The 21,009-nt window shown below is 50.7% G+C and overlaps 1 protein-coding gene across 1 annotated transcript; it reads right to left on the bottom strand.

The window, feature by feature from the left end:
• Positions 1–2,714: 2,714 nt before the first annotated feature.
• Tmem114 (transmembrane protein 114) lies at positions 2,715–19,595 on the bottom strand. Its single transcript, XM_057775952.1, has 4 exons — positions 19,033–19,595; positions 18,656–18,736; positions 6,911–7,048; positions 2,715–3,197 (listed from the first exon to the last, which is right to left on the bottom strand). The coding sequence occupies exons 1-4, from the start codon at positions 19,247–19,249 to the stop codon at positions 2,965–2,967; spliced, it is 669 nt and encodes a 222-aa protein (XP_057631935.1). The 5' UTR covers positions 19,250–19,595; the 3' UTR covers positions 2,715–2,964.
• Positions 19,596–21,009: the final 1,414 nt, after the last annotated feature.

Here is a 21,009-nt window from a genome sequence, read left to right as displayed (position 1 = left end):
GTGACAAAATGCACGAACAAAGCAAGTCCAAGCGACAGCCCATCCCTGCAGGAAAAGCAAAGCAGGAACTGGAAGCAACTGATCGCATCACAACCAGTCAAGAGCAGAGGGCAGGGAAGGCATGCATGCTTGTGCTCAGCTCGTGCACCCGGCTTTGGGGCTGCCCGCATTAACCATTCGGTCACAGACCCGCCTGACCTGGCAATCCCTCACCGAGACGCTCTTCTCAGGTGATTCTGAGAACCCACCACACCCACGAATGTGCCCCCAGGCTTGGTCCCCTTCTTGACACAGTAGATATCTATAGATATTCAATGCACAAATGAAAGGATCTCTTCCGCTCCCTGTTGCTCCTTGGCTGCACACTGCTTCGGCGTCTTTCCTTTCTGTTTACTCAGGAGGCTCCTTGGCCTCGGCTCCATTGACATGTAGACCAGGAAGACGCTCCACAGGTCGGTAGTACCACTAGCTCCAGTTGTGAGAGCCAAGACTGTCTCTAGACAAAATCAAGAGTCCTGGCGTGGAGAGCACCGCCCAAGCTGGGAACACTTGCCTGGCACTGTCTCCCTTCCCGGTAAAACGCAGAGGTTTTAACAAGTTGCTGTTCCTCCGGCACAGTTCTGCCATTTGACCAGCAGATGGCAGCAAAGACTGTCCTTCTGGTAATGCGGCCTCTGCAAACATTTCCTGGCCCTGGCCCTGGACAGCAGGCAGCCTCTGGCGGTATTGGTCCGCTGGTGGGAGCTGCCTCGCTGCTATGTTTACACTTCTGAATAAACAGATGTCCGATATCCAAGGTCCAGGGACAGAGAATGTGCAACTGTTGACATTTTGGAATTCCCATTTCTGTGTTTCGTTCCCATTGTAACCCTTTGCCTCCTTGTGCCTCTGGGGTGGTTGATAATGCCTGCCTATACCTCAGTTTCCCCATCTATATCCTGCTTGACCGATCTCCGCAGTACTACGTGTTTCCCATGCCTCTTCCCTCGACATGTCAGCTCAGCAGTCCAGGCTGGCCCTACAGTCATTGCCCCTCAGTCTGTCAAGTGTTTGTTGACTGACTAACTGATGTGTAGACTATGTAGTAAGTCCTCACTGGGAATCAGCTGTGAAGATGATGATGTCATATGAGGGGGCGGCGTGGGAAAGATGGTGTGTTGAACATGATGTAAAAATGAAGGTGTCATGTAGAGGATGATGCTGTCATGGCTCTGATAAAGCTGATGATGTCAAGGTCAGAGACAGTGACATCGTGCCGTTGGTGCTGTCATTGTGGTGGTTTGGATGAGAATGTCCCCCATAAGTTCTAATGTTCGAATAACTGGTCCTCAGATGGTGGGGCTGCTTTGGGAAGGATTAGGAGGCGTGGCCTTGTGGGAGGAGCTATGGCACTGGATGTGGGCTTTGAGTGTTCAAAAGCCCGCCCCATTTCCAGTGAGTTCTCTATGTCTCCTACTTTGGGATAAAGACATAAGCACTCATCTATGCCTGCCTGCTGCCATGCTTCCTGCCGTGATGGCCATGGATGCCAACCTGGGACTGTGAGCCCCCGAGGCTAACACTTTCTTTAGAAGTCGCCGTGGTCAGGGTGTTTTATCACAGCGATAGAAAAGTAACCAAGATGGTCTTTAGGATATTGATGTCACACAGGAACAGTGATGTTGTCAGTGAGTATGATGACGTCATTTGGGTGACAACATCACATGACGATGGTGACATCTCAAAGATGTAATCTCATAATGCTGAGAATGGTGTCATCTAATAACCCCACCAACGACCATGAAAAGGGGGGGACCCTGGAACTCCCTGAGTTCCTTCAACCCACGACTCCCTGCCTCCCACCTCAGGGAGGACCCAGAGAGTCCTCCCTGAGCACTGCCGAGCTCCACCCACACAAGAGCATCTCCCTGCGGGCTGGGGAAGGCTGACTCCTGGGCAGACACAGAGGTAACCATCCACAGGGTAGACTGGTTTGGAGAGCCGTTCTTCCTGACTGCAGCTGCCCCTTCCTGTGAGAATCCCTTGACAACCCTGGAGAAGTGTGGGGACCAACACTGCCCACCTGAGTAGTCTGGAAGGGCTCTGGGATGAGTCTGCTGACATTTCCAAAGTGAGCTCCCAGCCCAGAGACTCAAAGGTTTACCAGAAAGCCTTTTCTGCAGAGGATTAGGCAGGACTCTTCCCAACCCCTCTGCTTCCTCCCTCACTCCCTCCCCTCCCTCCATTTGCCTCCTCCACTCCCCTCCTCCATCCCACTTCCCTCCTTTACCCGTTCCTTCTTAGACCACCCCCACTTCACTTCCTCCTCCACTCCACTCCTCCCCCAGCCCCTCCATGCACACACTAACCGGAATGACCCACTCCCAGAACCTTTCCTCCTTGGTACTGGAAGGCCAGAGTCTGACTTCTCCCTAGTGCTACCCACTGTGCCCTCCCTTGGTCTGTGTCCAGGTTGTATGACCCCCCAAGGCAGCATCTGAGGCAGGGGAGCCCCACAGGGTCCCGAGCTTGCTTAGAGAAATTGTGTAGGAAGCAGGGTTGCTCTTGAGAGCAAAGTACGCCAGCGTCTCTGTGCACCTTTGCAGAAGTTAACTAACCTCTCTGGTCCACCCATTTTCTCACAAAGAAGGGAAGCTGATCCAAAAGGGTTGAAGAGAAAATAGAACCAGAAAAGACACAGAGTGGGCCGAGCCGCAAAGCTCCCAGGTGGTTAGGATTGGCGTTTATTTCTGGTGATATGGGTTCCACACCCCCCTCTCCTCTTGCGGTCCACCAGACACACACACACGCACATAACACAGCAGAGTGGGCATTCCAGATAGCACAAGGACAACAGTCAGGCGGGGCTCACCCACCGTGGGCACCGTGGGCCCTCTGGCCTCTGTGAAGGGCGTTTGAGGAAGAAAAGGCTGCCATTCATGGAGATGAGCCCAAAAGACTCCGGGCCTCCTGGGCTGGTCAAACTCAGATAGCCTGGTCCTGCCTCTGTCTCAGGCTGAGCATTCGCGCAGCTGCCAGGAAGGCCACCCCTGTGAGCAGCTCAGAGACAAAGCTAATCCAGCCGAGGGCCAGGGACCAGCCAAAGCGGATGTCCACCTGGTCCAGCAGGGCCCGCTCCTCCAGGAGGCAAGCTGCCTCCCGGAAGGCGGCAGCTGAGTATGCTATGTAGATGCTAATTCCAGCGAGGGTCACCGTGGCTGCAGGGACAGACAGACCGGGACAGACAGTTAGAGCCTTCTAGCCTCCCCCTCCTCCCTACTTCTCCAAATCCACCCGGGTCCCTCCTCCACCCTTCCCTCTTCTATTCCTGCACCTCCTCCCCTTTACCTCCTCCTCCCTCTCAACACCCCTCCTCCACCCCTCAGCTTCCTTCCTCCCTCTTCTAACTCCTCCTTCCTCCTCTCTCCTCTCTCCTCCCTCCTCCCCTTCTTCCTTCTGTCACCTTTGTGAATGGCAGCCTCCTGGAAAGAAGCTATGTCAACAAGGGCTGGCTGAACCTTCAGTGATGTGGAGGGCTGGACCAACCAAAGGGCCTCCAGTGTTGTCAGCGAGCACCCAAGGCCCACACCTCACTGTAACTCACCTACCCCTTGTTCCTATCAGTGTGTTTTGCAGAGTGTCTTGATTTACAGCTTCCTTTATTCTATTGCTATAAAATGTTCCTGGAATTGCTTCTTCACTGCTACTTGGAACATGGAATTCGTGGAGACCTAAATCTATGTTCCCAGGCCTTGCTCCGCTATATTCAGCGCCAGAAAGAAAAACCACACACATCTTCTACCCTTTCAACAAAAGAGCTGTTGTGTTCCACCAGCTTTTTCTCCTTTTTCTCCCTCCTCCTCCCTCATCTCCCTCCTCCTCCCTCATGTTTCTCCCCTCTACCTTCATCTCCCTCCTTTTTCTCCCTCACTTCCTCCTCCCTCTCCCTTCTTCCCTCCTCCTCCCCATCTCCCTCGGTTGTTCAGGACTGTCCTCCCAGTCAGACTGCTGCCATCTTCAGGCGTTCTGGGATGCTCCCCAAAAGTCAGCACGGCTGGGCTTGCAGGGTAGTGGCGGTCATAGGGCCCTCGCTTGAGCATCCAGCCACCACTGTCACACGCCACTCTACTCTAATTACTTGTGGTCTTGGGGGAAAGCGAGAGGATCTAGGGAGGAGGGAAGGACTGGGGGGCATCATCTACACAGCCGTAGGGAGTCGCCACCCATGCTGTGGGCAGACCTTCCAGTGTGCCTGCTTTAAGGCCACCCATGCTCCTGCCTGTAACCCCTCACCCGCTACTCAGAAACCCATTGGTTTCCATGGTGAGCTTTGGTGCAATCGTACCTCATTGGGCCATGAAGAGGAGGGGTAGATGTGGTTACACCTCTTTCCCGGGGAGGAACATTAGCAGCACCCTCCTGTCTACACCCACCCACCCCCGCCACATTCTCTGCCCACGACACACACACACACACACCTTTACTCCCTCATCTTTTCCTCCCTCCCTGCCTCTGCTTCCCTCACCAAATCCTCTTCTCCCAACCCAGCCAGGGGTCTCCACAGCACTGTCTGCAGAGCCTTTGCTTAGCTGGGCCCCTGCCTGCTGCAGCTGCCCCCTCCCCCTCCTGCTCAGCTCTGCTAGCTGCTTTGGGGTGAGCCTGAGCACACTATGCCCCTGGGACTCCACCGCTCCCCAGTCCCCACAGCCCGGGTCACAGCTGCAGTTTCCCTTTGAGTCTCTTCAGGCTGTGAACCCTGCGGAGTGACCTCCAAGCCTGCTTTTCTTTCCCCTGGCACCTACTGTGCTGGCACACAGTAGGTCTCCATAAGATATCGATTGAGTGCTATATGGTCCAGGATGGTGCCCACTGGCCACATCTGGGTTTTATTTGGTTTGGTTTTGTAGTGGTGGGGATGGAAGTCGGGGCCTTACAAATGCTAGACAAATGCTCTTACTGGGCCCATTCCAGTGCAGCCTCTGCGTGGCGTTTTACTTTGAAAGTGTCCCTAAAGGAGTAACTCAGTCCCTTCATGGTACCAGCTGTACAAGCTGGTCTGCCTCCGGATCAGAGACTGCGGCCATCAGTCTTGCCTGAGGGTACTGATAGGAGAATTAGCCACTGAGTGACACCACAGCCAAGACCATGAATAGCCATGGGTGGAAAATGCTTCATGCTATCTCTTCCTTCCTTGGTTTTCTTCCTCCAAGGTTCCCAAGGAAACTCTTTCCTCTCTCTCTCTCTCTCTCTCTCTCTCTCTCTCTCTCTCTCTCTCTCTCTCTCTCTCTCTCTCTCTCTCTCTCTCTGTGTGTGTGTGTATACCTACACATTTGGAAGCTGGAAGAGGATCTGTCAGCCACTCCCCACCTAATTCCCTTGAGACAAGGTCTCTCACTGAACCTAGAGCCAAACTGGGGTTACATGTAATCCCACAGCTATGCCCGATTTGTTCCAAATGCTCTGAGCCATGTCCCCTGTGTTGTCTCTCTGTCTCTCTCTCTCTGTCTGTCACTCTCTGTCTCTGTCTGTCTCTCTCTGTGTCTCTCTGTCTCTCTCTCTCTGTCTCTCTCTCTCTGTCTCTCTCTCTCTGTCTCTCTCTGTCTCTCTCTGTCTCTCTCTCTCTCTCTCTCTCTCTCTCTCTCTCTCTCTCTCTCTCCCCTCTCTCAATGCAAGAAGCCAGAGAGCAACTATCTGGGCCTTAGGTCCCACTTTCCCAAGTCTCTGGCAATCCATGTAAACAGAATTGATTTAGCCAATGTCTGCCTTGTTTTGATTTGATTGATTTAGTCTGGTTTAGTTAGGTTTGGTTCAAGTATGGTTTGGGGATTTGGGGGCTATGGTTTTATTTTATTGGTTTTATATTTTTAAGAGTTACACTGTATGGTATTATCTGGATTTCATCTTGAGATCTTCTGGCCTCAGCCTTCTGAATGTTGGGATGACAGGTGTGGACACCTGTGTGTCACCTCCTGACAGGTAACCCTTGTATGTATCTACAATCTGATGTACATGGCTGTAACATGAGTGCGTGTGGTGGAGAAACTTAAGGAACTACAGAACATGTGCATTGATTCACACAGCCTCTCTTTACGGTGAAACACACACATCTACCTTCTCAGCCACATGTAAGTGCAGTGTATATGTATACATGACACGGGTGCACAACATATGGGTGAGTGATATATAAGTGTGTGATATATGGATGTGTGATATATGGGTGCACAATATATGGATGTGTGATATATAGGTACATGATATATGGGTGCACGATATATGTGTGTATAATATATGGGTGTGTGATATATGGGTGCATGATATATGGGTGCCAACTGTAATTGCCAAAATGAACTTATCACTCCTGCTACATGAAGCCGAGAGCCACTGAAGCCAAATGTCCCCAGTCCACACCCAAAGCTTCTGCTTATCATTTTATTCTGTCACTGGGAGCTCTGCTCATTGAGAACCTGCCGAGAAATGTAATCATGTGCAGTATGTCCTGCAGCGCCTGCCCAGTCTGATTTCCCACGTCAGAACCGCTACTCGGCAGATGGCGGCAAAGCAGTGGGTGTCAGGGTCTCTTGTCCACCCACAGCCCTAAGCCAGAAGCCAAGGCCATCAATGCGAGACCAGACAGAGGTGACAGACATCGCTCTTCAGCAAGACGCTGGGGGTGGCTCCCAAGGCTGTGTTCTCCTCCTCCTCCTCCTCCTCCTCCTCCTCCTCCTCCTCCTCCTCCTCCTCCTCCTCCTCCTCCTCCTCCTTCCTTGGAACCAGAGATCTTGGGACCTCAAGCCTGGAAAGCACTGCCCCTTCCCTCTGACCTCCTGTGGAGAAAAGCCTTCCAGGAGCTGAGACCCTGCCCCTAAAGAGTGCACAGCCCTTGGCACCCATGCGACTGTAGGGCCTGGACCCCGGGCAGGGGAAAACCTACCTCCAAAGAGAAATAACGTCCCGGTGAGCAGCAGGAGGAGGTGGGCTCGGAGGAGGAAGCTCAGGAACCCGGTCATTCCCCCAAACACCATCACAATCAGACTAAGTGGCAACAAGATCACAAATGTCCCATGCATAGCTAGAGAGAAGGGGGGACCAGGTACAGGGGGTTACTAACATCCAGGATTCAATCATTTACATACATTTACCATGTACCCACAATAGTGACTTTTATTGATGAAAGAACAGTGGAGACTCCTCGGTGCATGTTCAGTGCGGCGAGCAGCATTGCACTTACTCGCGGTGACCCCTAGAGGGCAGTGGTGCATTATTATTTTCTCCGTGCAGCGTCAAGGGACTGATATGAGCATGCAAACGAACAAATGAGCCTATGAGATACGCACCAGGGCTCCTGGGAAATCTAGTTTCCTTCTAGGCTGAGGACAGTTGAGAGTGGGGGAGCGGGTGAGAGGGCAGAGGAGATGGAGAAAGGCTGTTTTATAAAATCTTTATATCCCCAAATTCTATCTCTGTCTCCGACCCCACCCCCAAATTACAGGTGCGTCATAAATTCAAGGCATGTGACTCATTTTATCCCGGGTGGGGGTGTGAATCTAATCTCATCCCACATCCCAGAAGAAACTATACACCCAAAAGCCTTTGTGATCGTAATAATAAAATATTGATAACAAATCACACAGTGGTAAAAGCATTTGCCACATCAGCCTAAATTTTGGATCTCACATACAGGTGGAAGGAAAACACCAATTCCACAAAGTTGTCCTCAGGCCTCCCCGTGAAGGCTGTGGTACACATACCCACACACCATGCACACATACACACACATGCTCACGTACACAAACACAAACAAGCGCACGCGCACATGTTCACACACACACACAATAACAAAATTTTAAGACCCTATCATACGGGCAGTCTCTGATCATGATCTGGGCATTGACTGAACTGACAATAGTGGACTGGCTGGAATCCGCCCTTTCAGCTTTTGCCCTTTGCCCTCTCGTGTGAGTGCTAGATTCAAACTCAGGTCCTTGGACTCATGCAGCAGGCACCTGACTAGCCCGCCAGGATGTCTTGAATTATGAGCCCAGCTCCATGGTTCGGAGACAAAGATAAACAATTCCCAGACAGTACCCCCTGAGGATGAACTGATAGACTGCACACAGAAATTAGCTTCTAGGAGGCTCACAATCATGGAACGCCGTTAAATCACCCACCTCGACCACAGGCACACGCCAGCACTGAGACAGCTGGGATGCGTGTGTGTCCCTCATTGTCCCAGGCTCTGCTAGCACAGGCTGACACACCGGGGTCTATACCATCATCCGAAAGTCCAGGGGCCGCGGCCAGCAGGAGCACGGCTTTGCAAACATCAGTTTTGTCATCTGCTAAATGGAGAGCCAGCAAATACCCCGTCCTCTAAGCCTGTGTGTTGAGGACTCAGTAAAGAGAAAAAATAAAACCAACCATCAAGGGGTTGGGAAGATGGTTCCGTCTATTAGGTGCCTGCGGTACAAACGCAAGGACCTGAGTCTGGAACCTTAGCATTTAGAAAAAGTGGGGTGCAGCGGCACACATCTGTAACCCCAGTGCTGGGATGTGGAAAGATGGATTCTTGCCGCTGTTGGACAGTCAGTGCAACTGGACTGGGGAGCTCAAGTCATTGAGAAACACTGTCTCTAAAAACAAGGTAGAAAGGCCTTTAATCCTAATGGAGCTCTATGAGTTCAAGGCCAGCCTGGTCTACAGAGTAAGTTCCAGGACAGCCAGGCTACACTCAAAACAAACAATAAAATAAAATAAATAAGATAGAAAGCAATAGAGAAAGACACCACCAAATATCAACCTCCAGTTCGCTGCCCTACAGATTTCAACCCAGTGCAAGAGAGACTTAAGCAGCAACAGGAGTGGGGACAGTCGTGGAGCCGGGAGACGTGTCTAAGAGGAAATGAGCAACTCGGGACCCAAGTCAAAACCTACTCTTTGGTTATTGCCAGCATTTCTGCAGCTTTCACATCTAATGTCCACCAGCTGCATAGCGGAATGCTCAAGGGACGGCTCTGGGGGTGTGGCTTCATAGGCTTTGGGGGTGTGGCTTCATAGGCTCTGGGGGTGTGGCTTCATAGGCTCTGGGGGTGTGGCTTGCCTATCATTCCGGAAGCCCTGTATTCCATGGAACAAAATAAAACCAGGCACGGTTCTCAAAAACCAAAAAGCTCCCCACCCCATCTACCTCCCATTTCCACCCCCCACCCGACCCCCAAGCTGAAGCGATGACTCAGCAGTTCAGAGCGTTGATTGTTCTAGCCAGGTTCAGTCCCAAGCACCCTGTTACACGGTCTAACAAGCATTTGGACCTCCAGTTCTAAGCGGGTCCAACAGCCTCTTCTCACCCCTGCGGGTGCTGCACACAGGTGGTTCATAGACAAAACACCCATCCACATAAAATTTAAAAAATAATAATCTTGGGGGCTGGAGAGATGCCTTGCCTGCTCTTTCAAAGGACCTGAGTTCAATTCCCAGCTACCCACATGGTGGCTCACAACCATCTGTAATGGGGTTTGGTGCCCTCTTCTGGCCTGCAGGCATACACATAGAAAAAATATTGTATCCATAATAAATAAATAAATAAATATTTTTAAAAAAAATAATAATCTAAAAACAAAACTTTAAACCAGGCATTATGGTACATGCCTATAATCCCAGCAGTTGGGAGGTAGGGGCAGAAGGATCTGAAATTCAGGGTCATCCTCAGCTAAGTAGTTCATTCATGGCCAGCCTGGGCTACATGAGAACCTGCCAAAACAAAAAACATCAGGGATTTATTTGAGAAGTTGTGGAGTCAAGGTGTTCCGAAGTCAAGGTTCCTTCCCCACCACAGGGGGCAGGGCTTCCTCACCACCGCCTCAGTGGGCAGGGAGCTGCAGCAGCAACATGCCGCATCCGTCGCCTTAGCCTCGCTGCAGGCTCCGCCTCCACGCCTGCCTCTTTTCTTTGATTCTCCTCTTCTGAGGACAAACACTCATCATGGGCTTCACAGTCCATCACATGAACCCAAGACGACCTCACCTTGAAATCCTCAACTACATCTGCAGCGTTGCTTTTCCCAAATAAAGTCACTCTCCAGTTCCGGAGCGGAGGACACGGGCAATCCTTTTTAAATGTATTTCTTTAACATGGGGACACCCCATGGCATGTGTGTGGAGGCCAGAGGACAACTTTGTGAAGTCTGTTCTCTCCACCTATACATGGCAGTGTGCTTTGAATTTGAACTGTGTGTGTGTGTGTCCCCGTCAGCTCGTGGGTTTGAACTTTGTCCCTGGCTTGTGTGGGAGGGCTGTGGAACCTTTGGAATGTAGAGCCCAGCCAGAAGCAGTTGGTCAAAGAGATCCAGTGGGCTTCGCAGTTTTACAGTCTAACCCATTTCCCACTCGGCCTTTGCTTCCTCGGCGTGAATGTAAGGTAACCAGCCAGTCTCCTGCTCCTGCCGCCGTGCCTTCCTGCCTGCTGCCATGTCTTCCCCAGCATGATGCCCTCAGTCACCTCTGGAACTGTGGGACAAACAAGCCTTTTCTGTCCTCAGTTGTCTGTGTCATAGGTACCCTATCACAGCAACAGAAATGACTAACACGTGGGTGCTAGGAATGAAACTCAGGTCACAAGGTTTGTGAGGCAAGTGCCCTTCCCAGGCATGTTTTTGGTTAGCGGCATCACTTACCACGCTACCGTCCCTCCAGGGATATACAGTAGAAGCATCCTATATGCCTAGAGTAGGCGCTCAGTAGACGGCAGTGTCGTTACAGTATAGATGGTTGTAGTATTTCTATAGAACTAAGTACTATACTGGTCATGGTAGGGATAAGTGTCTCCAAAGCTTGTCCCCCTTACCCCCCACTTAGCTCTATTGCACAGTGATAGGAACAGTAGGAACTGAGGCCTGGAGTGAGGTCTGAAGCCGGTTGGGGTATGCCTTCCAAGGACATTGCAGGACCCTAGTCTCTGTCCCATTCATACATCCTGGCTTTTTTATCGAGTAGTTTTTCTCAGTCATGTGTCCCACCAATGTGACACCACAGCCCCAAAGTGAGGGGCCCAGCTGAGAGTGCAGTGTGACCCTTGAAACCATGAGCATAAACTTTCCTCCTCGTGAGCTGATCACATCAGGTGACTGACAAGGGGGCGGTGACTAATCCCGCTGAGCAGACGGCGGCGTCACGCTGCCCACAACATCCTGTAACTGCATGTTCGTTCCTCAGTGCAGTTTTGTGTTCTGGGCGCATCCAGCGTTCTTATAGGCCGTATAATTTTCTCAACTTTATATGTATACACATAAATATCTAGTCGTCCTGCGCCTACGCGCTGAGCCTTTTCTCCTCTCTTCTTTCTTATTTTCTGCTTCAAACAAGCACGACATGTCTCTTCCTAGAAACATCACACAGACCACAGATTCTAGGAGCAGAGTCAACTTTTTAAATGTTCTGAACATGGAATTGGCTTTCCCTGGGGCCCCAAAAGGCTGCCATCACACCCAAGCCTTCATTCTTCCAAGGACTGAGCCCTGCAGTCGTCAGCTTTCCACTGTTGTGGTAAAATATCTGAGAGGAAAAACTTACGAAGAAGGAAGAAGGTTGGTTAGGGCTTTAAGTTTCCAAGGTTTCAGTTCATGGTCACCTGGCTCCTTGGCTTTCAAGCTGGTGACAGGGCAGAAATGTCACAGCAGGGAGGAACTGCTCATCTCTGGGTAGCCAGGAAGCAGACAGGGAGAAGAAAGAAACCAATACAACGCACTCCTCAGCCACTTCCTCCAATCAGCTCCACATCCTAAAGCTCGTCCACTCAAACTCACCCATAGATTAGTTCAAGGATATAGCTAGTGCCTCGCCATCCGGTGCCTTCTCTGCCCTCACCATACAGTGACCTCATTATCTGGGGACCTCTCTGTCCTCGCCATCCGGTGACCTGGCCATCCGTGGACCTCTCTACCCTCGCCATCAGGTGACCTCTCTGCCTTCGCCATCCAGCGACCTCTCCACAGACCAACACTTCGGCGTGTGAGACCGTGAGAGGAGACCCCGTATCTAAGCCATGACAGAGTGCTGGCACTGGCCTCGCTCCCTCTCTGCACGCCACCTTGCCCGCAGCACCACTCTGAGGAAATCCTCCATTATCTCCCTTCTGTGCCCGGAGCCGCTCGACATTGAATGTTTTATGTCCTCTGCTCTGTTTCCACCCCCACACTTCCATTTTCATTTTGCACCCAGCTTCATTTTAATTTTCCACATTGCTGCAGCGGCCCTGCACCCAGAATGGCAGGAAACCCAGTCGGGTGAGTTTCTCCCTAGCCTCACCACCTCTCAGAGGCCAGGCTCTGGCTCCTTAGTCAGCCTCTGCTGCCGGCTTGTTTTGTTGGAAAAAGCATTTGACCCCCTGAGTGTGTCTGATCATGGTCACCTACTCTGAAGAGACACAATTGAAGGCCGGCCTGGACAGATCAGGCATGCCTCTGAGAAGCACTTTCTAGAACCGCAGGCCCTCTGACTGTTTTCAGAACATACTGGCCCAATCCTGTTTTCATTTGCTCTTCCTCCTCTGTCTCTTGTCTGAGGCAGAAGAGGCTGAAACTCTGGTCTCACACACATGCATGTTAGTGCATGCAAGTGCCTGTGTGTGTTTACATGTTCCTGTGTGTTCAGGTCTGAGTGCACCTGCATGATGTGCATGTAGAGGCCAGAGGTGTTATTTCTAAAGAATCATTCAGTTTGGTTTTTGAGAGAGTCTTTTATTGGCCTGGAACTCATGGATTCAGCTCTGCTGGCTGGACAGAGAACCAGGTGACAAGCATGCCTACTAGGACCGGGGTGCCGCACCTGGTGAAGGGTTTGAAGGGAGTTATAAATTTTGTTTTGGTTCTGGTTGTTGTTTGATTGAGTTTTGTAGGTTCTGGGTATCAAACTTGGGTCCTCATGCTTTCATGGCAAGCACTTTACCCACTGGGCCAGCCCCCAGGTCCTCTGGTCTTGTACACACAGTGCACTGAAATGTGACTCAACGCAGCATCATTCCAACAGTGTAACAGTAAACTACCAGGGTTCAAGTCCCAGATCCACCAGCTACTGTGCAAACTTAAGTAACTCACCTACCCTCTCTGTGCCATATATCCCCTCATCTACAAAGTTGGCTGTGATAATATGAATAATACTGACTGCCTCGTGGGCTGCTGTGGAGATGAAATCAGTTACAAGGACAAAACTCAAATCCTCAAACTTGCACAGCAACCTCCTCACCCACCCACTGAGGCATCTTGTCAGCCCCCAGAAATCTCTACAAACAAATAAATAAGTCTCCAATAACTAGTTCCATTTTCTGAGTGAGAAGCTGGAGGCTCAGGAATAAAGAATTAAGCATTAATTGTGCTCCTACTATATACAGATCGTATCCCTGAATCTTTGCTTTAGGATCTCATTCCCTCCCAGAGGAGCCCACTTAGGTTGGACACAGCTGGCTGCTAAGAACTCACACAGGTGGAAAAGTTGCAGTCAAGAAACCCCACTCTCTATCCATTGGTTTGAAGGGGCTGATGCCATTTCTGCCCTTTTGTTAAGAGTGCCTGTCGGGCAGTGACAGCACAGGTCTTTAGTCCCAACACTCAGGGATCTCTGTGAGCTTGAGGCCAGCCTGGTCTACAGAGTGAGTTCCAGGACAGCCAGGGCTACACAGAGAGACTCTGTCTCAAAAAAACAAAGAGTATCCATAATGGCCAGCATGGTGGAGACATCTTTAATCCCTGTGCTCAGGAGGCAGAGGCAGGCAGAATTTGAGGAAAGCCTAGTCAACAGATTGAGTTCTGGAACAGCCTTGAAGAGGGAAAAGCATAGGAAACAGAAAAGAGGGGAGGGGAAGGGAGGGGAGGAGAAGAGAGGGGGAGGGGAGGAGAGAAGAAGAGAGGAGAGAGGAGAGGTGGGGGGGAAAAATAAAAGAAGGAAATAGCTACATGGTTCAACCTGGTCAGTTAACACACAGCGTCTTTTTAGATTCAGCCAATTGGCTCAACACAAAGGTATATGATCTGATCTGATCTGGTCCAATGGGATAGCCCCTCCATTCTGGGATGCAGGATTCAGCCTAAACACATGGCCATCTAAAGCAAAGCCCACAGAGGGAGAAAGGGAGACAGAGCCCCAGAGATCCCAGCACACTGGACCTCCTCAAAAATATGGGTCAGCCTTTCCCCCTCCTCTTTAAATTGGCATAATTGGTGTTTTTGTCATTTGCCACTGAAAGATTCTTGGTGACACCCCTAGTCCCCTGTTGTCCACTGTAGCTCTTGAAGAATGCTAAGTGAAAACCTCCTTGCCTCCAGATGCACATTCCCAGAGCAGATCTGGAAACCAAGTAAACACTCAAGCCCTGGTATCAAGACTCGGCTACTAAGGGACATGTCCCCTGTATGCTGAACTGGTTGGTTTTCATCTAAGAAGAAAGTCTATCTCATCCTCATTGACCTGTGGACATATCTCGGGCGGGGGTGGGGAGTTGTCTTCATTGTTGTTTAGGTGGGAAGACCCACCTAAATGGGAAAGGTATTATTTCATGCACTGGGCTATATAAAACAGTGGTTCTCAACCTTCCTAATGCTGCGACCCTTTAACACACTTCCTCATGTTGCAGTGACCCCAACAATAAAATTATTTTTGTTGTTACTTCGTAAGTGCAATCTTGCTACTATTATGAATTGTAATGTAAATATCTGTGTTTTCCGATGGTTTTAGGTGACCTTTGTGAGTTATTAGACCCCTTAGTGGGTTGCAACCCTCACGTTGAGCTGGCTGAGTACTAGCAAGCAAGCAAGCAAAAATCCATCCATCCCTCTTTGCTCTTGACTGTGGACACAAGGCTCTAAGTTGCTGCCTTAACCTCCTCACAATAAGGACTCTAACCTGGAAGTATGAGCCAAACAAACCCTTTCTCCCCTAAGCTGCTTTTTGTCAGAGTGTCCGTCACCCAACAGAAACAGACCTGGAACAGATGGCTTTCTCTGTCCCTGGCTGGAATGAGGTAAGTAAGGAGCTGGGCCATCTGCTCACATTCGCTCCTCCCCAGATGGCCACTGGAATCATGAGGCGGTGGTGAAGGGTTTGCCTGATCACTCTGCCTGCTAGGGTTAGAATACTCGAAAGTGGTCCTTCGGCAGGCCTGACTACTCTGCCCATCCGTGCCCACCAGGATCAGCTTAGGGGGCTGACTCAGAGCAAGTCTGTTGTCAACCTGACTCTCTGGCCAATACGGCAGATGACTGGGACATCGTTACATCATAAAGAGCTTGGACTAAACACAAAATTCATTTATAGGAGAAAGCCAATTCTGAGAAAAAGCTCTCTCTGGGGTGGTTTGCAATGAGTGTGTAGTCCGAAGGGGCAGCTTGTCCTCATTCCCGGATAATACAGGGGAAACAACAGCAGTTCCATGCCTGGCTGTCTATGGAACCAAGAACTCTCCACCCTGGGCTTATTAAAGGCAACTCTCAAGTTCTGTCCTCACTGTAAGATTAGAAAGAGGCCATCAAGATGGTTCAGTGGGTGAAGTGCTTGCCAGGCAAACCTGAGTACAACCCCAGAATCCACATAGAGGTGGAAAAAGAGAACCAATTCATGAAGCTGTCCTCTGATCTACAGACATCACACACAGTAATAATAAACAATTTAAAAAGTTCTCTGTGTAAGAACGAGGTTAAACAAAATAAAATTTAGAAAGAAGACTGGTGCCCTCAACACAAGGGACCTGAGGCCCTGACAGGTGGAGGAAATGCCCAAGGTCACATGCACAGCTGGTAGTGGAGCTGTGGTCAGGCTCACATCGAGATTGAGATCAAGCACCAGGAGCACTGCTAGGGAAGCTGCTGAGTGAGGCTTCTGCCTGTTTCTCAAAGTCAGGAAGCAAGCGGGGTTGTTGCAGTAACAGGTTCAAAGGAATGCTAGCCCACCGTGAACTACCTCTAGCTGTTGAATTCACCTATAAGCAGGACAAGGTAGTAAATGATTGCACACAGCCTTGGCAAATGGTCACCAATGTGTCGAAAGATAAGAAAGTATAGAAGGAGCTGTAGTGGGGGAAGTGAATGATTTCTGAGAGCGTGCCATGAATCTGCCAAGCCCTTCTTTGAGGCAACATGTTGCCCTACACAAGCACAACTAAAAAGCAAGGTGAGGTCCTAAGTGATGTTCATTTTGCCCATGCCATGTCTTGGTTCATCAGGGTTGTTAGTATTTTCTTCTCCTAGCTGGGGATAGAGACTTTGCTCAGGCAAGTCACTGAGCTATGCGTCCAGAGCTCTAAATTATTAAGTTAAACTGCCCAGGCTGACGCTGAACTCACATTGGAGCCCAGTAGTCTTTGGTCTTCCAGCCTCAGTCCCCCAGTGCTTCCTGTGGTTTTGTTTCCATATTTTGTGGATCCTGACGGGACCCTTATGCTTTGGACATCTCCTTTTGGTCACTGGGAAACAAGTGAAAGTTCAAGGGATCAAAGGGGCCAGAGAAAGACTGAGTTAGGATGGACCATTCTCTCTCATTCTTCAAACACAGGATTCTAGATGATTCTTGAAGCAGTACTCAGCAGTCAGAGTACCTCCCAATGCAGCTGTAGAACTGGACAGTACAAGACTACCCCCACCCTCCACTCCCACACAGGGGTGACCACAGAAAGCTGCTGGTGCTGGGAATATGTGCACAGGTGTATTGGGCTGACTGAGGAGCAGCTCACAAGAGCCAGGTAAGATTTGGGGAATTTTGTGAACCAGGTAATGTTATGCTGATAAGTTAAAGCTGGTCACAGTAGAAATACTGACACCACAGAAATGGGCTAATATAGATCAAGGGCTTTTAAATGTTTTTCCAAGAGAGTTATTTGTTAGATATTTCTCAGCATGCTACTGGACTTGGGAGAAATGGATCCATTCATCTATTTGTACATCCATCCACTCATCCAACCATTCACTCATTCCTTCACTCACTAATCCATCCACCCATTCACTCATTCCTTCACTCACTAATCCATCCACTCATTCACTCATTCCTTTACTCACTAATCCATCCACCCATTCACTCACATCCATCCATTCACAGGCCCAGCCACTCATCCATATTACATATATATGGGTGAGGATGTATATGTATATATACATACATATATATAATATAACATGTTATATTATATATATAATATGTAACATATAATTTTGACCTATAATGTAGCTTTCACTCCCTCTGATACTTGTTCAACAGACGTTTGCTTTGTGATCTGCTGTCTGCCAGGTTCTGTGCTAAGTACTGACAATTCAAAGGTGGGCAAGACAGAGATAATCCTCTGTCTTCGTGGACTTTACAGACTAATAGGAGAGTCAGATTCTACACCCCAAAAAGCAAAATGACCTTTACAATGAGAAGGAAATTAACCAAGCTAAGCTGGTAGGTGGGGGCAGAGAGGCACCAGGAAGAGGAAACAGCAAGCGCAAAATCCTACATCAGGAGGAAGCCTGGGGAGCAGAGGGAAAGGTTTGGGAAGAAACACAACAGAAAGGCAGGCTGGGGTCCCTTCCTAAGCCTCAGGCTGTCTGCCCAAGGCCACATACATCCAAAGTCTACAGGTTTCCACAGTCATTTCCTCCTCAGGTCCTCTCTATGGGACCTTTCCTGGACTCAGTTTCCAAGTGAGAGCCAAAAATGGAGATGATACCCAGGCCGAGTGCTATGGGCCTATGATCCCAGCTACTCAGATTGAGGGCAGGAGAATTGCAAGTCCAAGGCCTGACAGAGCTGCAGAATGTGTTTAAGGTCAGGCTAAAGAACAGTGAGACTGTTCAAAATAAAAACTAAAAAGAAGGAGGAGGAACAGGATAGAGTTGGGTGGTAGAGTCTTTGCCTAGTAAGGGGATGGCCCTGGATTAGCACCCAGTACTGGATGGGGGTAGAGGTGAAGAGAGCTGGAAGAACCAACTTCACGGGGTGGGTGTGAGAATCAGCTAAAGACAGCAACGAAAAGCTCTTGGCTCCGTGTCTGGGCAACTCAAAGTTTCAATACACGAAATTACTCCCTTTGTTTCCTTCCTTCCGCAAGTGTCGCTCACTCTTGCATTGAGCCTCTCTTCTCTAAGGAACATCAGGCCCTGTAGGAGGTGCTGGGAAAGCCAGGCTTCAGCAAGGCACGGGTGATGGCCTTTCAGACAAGAGGCTGTTCTCCATTTCCAAATTACCTGCCTTGAATCATCCCACACCCTTGCTACTGACAAGCTGGCCCTTGGTCTGCAAGACAAGACCTCTCATTGGGCCTTCAGCATCCAAAGATGCTCAGACACGGATGAGATGTAAACTCCCCCACCTTTTCTATGCTGATTGACACTCAAACGCAATTGTTCCTGTAGTGAGGACCCCTTTCCGCCTCGAGTCTATGAGAGCCTAGAGGGCATTGACTGAATTTGAGTTCTCAGTCACCACGTTGCTTGGCGCACAGAACTACTGGTAGGTTGGGCGAATTCTACACATATTCTAGGTAGCAAGAGCGGCCCCAACCGCCGGCGTGGCCCTGTTCTTGTCTCAGGCTCTGTGGCCAAAGGCCACCCATGGCCATTCAGATCCACCGCAGTTCAGGAACCCAAGTATGAAGAAGAGCATCAAAACTGAGAGACGAAAAGGGGCTGTTCCCTCCATCCATCCACTATGCCGAGACTTACTGAGAAGCTGTCGGCTCGAGTCGCTGACGGTCACATTCTCCTGCCAGAAGGGGTTCATCAGCGGCGTGCAGGGGCTCTGGACTGATGGAAGAAAGGAGTTCACGGGCAGGACACTGGCATTCTTTCCCCCCAAGCCTCCCTAGATGTCTCCCACCCAAAGAAGCAAACGGAGCATTGTGCATTTGTGAGCCTAGCTGGGCACCGCCGGGAGCACTTCCGCAAGCCCGCCTCTCTGTCCACCCTCCCAGCACCCCTAAATGCTTGGCACTGTGAGTTTGGAGGCTAAGGGAGGAGTGTGCGCCAAGCAACAGGTCCCAGGCTTGCAGGTATAGTATCCGGGTGCGGTGCGAACGGGGACACTTGGGGAGGACCCTTACCCCGGCAAGTCCGCCAGAGACCCGAGTGGGAGCTCAGGGGCTCCAGCTGGCTGCGGTTGGCGGGTCCCCGGTCCTGCGCTCCGTGGCTGCTCCTCTCCAGCCTCTCGGTGTCGATGATGTACCAGAAGTCCGTTCCGATGGCGGCCGCCAGCAGCACAAAACTGAGCGCCCCGCTCAGTGCCGCCGCGCCCGCCAGAGCGCCCAGACGCACCCGCATCTCCCAGCGTAGGGCCCCTGGGCGCTGGTTCCTGCCCACGCTCCCTGGCTGTTCACTGCACCCCAGATTCTCCAGCGTGGATCTGGAACCCAGCTCAAACTCTGGCTCCTCCACCCTCACCTGAACTATCACACTCGCACGTGCTCCAGCTCGGACCCAAGATCTCGGGGCTCCCTGTCCTCTCAGACCTCCTCCCTAGTGCCTTCCGACTCGCCCCGGAGCACGGATCCCAGACCAACACTGTGGCTGCCTCCTCACTCAGCTCCTCCCTGTGCCTTGTGCACAGTCCCAGCGCCTTCTTCCTTCTAGCTAAGACTTTCCTCCCCAGACCCCTACCGCTGCCTCCATTCCCTTGCCTCACTCTCCACGAACCCCCTCAACCGCCCCCTGCCTCGGTTGGCCTCAGCCCTCCTTGCTCTTCCCACCCACACTTTTGCCTTGACCCCCCCACTGCAGCCCGGGCTACCTTCGCTTCCCACAGCTCTGGTTCAGGACCAGTGCCCTGAAACCTCGGGGAGACTGGCTCACAGTGCAAGCAGGCTGGACTGAGGGAGGGGCCAAGGGGGCGGTGCTGGAGGGAGGGCGGACATCAGACACACTGGAAGGGGTGACACTCTGTAGTCTAAGGGTACAGATTCTCTTGCAATACCTTCTCCTGAAGCGATTTTTATTCCAAAATCCACCTTCAAGTAATTTTTCTGAGCTGGCTACAAAGGAAAAAGTCGGATTTGTTTTTTTGTATAAAAATTCTTTGAAGAAGTAGTAAGGCTAGGTTCTGTGAGTCTATTTTCTTTATCACCAAAGTCTTCATCATCACAGCTAGCCCCCACCTTCCTCACCCCATTCCCACTCCTTCCACCTCCATTACCACTACCTGCACTACCCTTACCCCACCCCACCATCTCCATCACCACTACCACCATCACTGCCATCACCTTCACCATCTCTACCATTGCTCTCATCCCACAACCATTACCACTACCATCCCCCTCACCCCACTATCATCATCACCAACAACCATCCCCACCATCACCAATAACAACCATCCCCACCATCACCAATAACAACCATCCCCACCATCACCAATAACAACCATCCCCACCATCACCAACAACCATCCCCACCATCACCAATAACAACCATCCCCACCTTCACCAACAACCATCCCCACCATCACCAATAACAACCATCCCCACCTCACTCCCACCATCATCAACCATCTCCAGCCTCACTCCCACCATCACCAACCATCCCAGGCCTCACCCCATCATCACTTCTCCATCACCAACAACCATCCCCACCAACAACAACAAATATTCCCACCATCACCCCCACCATCACCAACGATCCCCACCCTCACCCCACCATCACCAACAGCTATCATCACCACTGTTACCAGCAGCAGCAGAAACACCATTATCATTCTCCTTACCATCATCAGTATTCTTATCACCCCTACCATCTTCTTAATCACCACAAAACCTCCCATTCCTTCATGAAATAATTGCAAAGCCAGCATGTCTGACACAGGGTCCATGTTGAGAAGGAAGGCATGAGCAGCCCAAACACAACCTAGACTTCCCGGTCCTTCTCAAGCAAGTCACACAGAGAAAATACTCACGTGTGTTCAGCACATAGGAGTGAAGGACGCAGAGTCTAAGAGCCAGACATAGCCTGCCTTGGGGGCTGCAACTATGAACAGCCTTCATGGCTGAGGGGTCAAACTCTTGGCACTGCTGTGATATAATCTTAAAGAACTG

Source organism: Chionomys nivalis, chromosome 7, assembly GCF_950005125.1.
Source record: "Chionomys nivalis chromosome 7, mChiNiv1.1, whole genome shotgun sequence".
Lineage (NCBI taxonomy): Eukaryota > Metazoa > Chordata > Mammalia > Rodentia > Cricetidae > Chionomys > Chionomys nivalis.
The sequence above is the reverse complement of the archived record's forward strand: the minus strand, read 5'-3'. Positions and strand labels throughout refer to the sequence as shown.

Coding starts and splice junctions, on each gene's coding strand:
- Tmem114 (XM_057775952.1), bottom strand. CDS start 19,249: ATGCGGGTGCGTCTGGGCGCTCTGGCGGGCGCGGCGGCACTGAGCGGG. Junction 7,049..18,655: donor CTCGAGCCGACAGCTTCTCA/GTAAGTCTCGGC, acceptor CCTTCTCTCTAG/CTATGCATGGGACATTTGTG. Junction 3,198..6,910: donor GACGTTATTTCTCTTTGGAG/GTAGGTTTTCCC, acceptor CTGTCCCTGCAG/CCACGGTGACCCTCGCTGGA.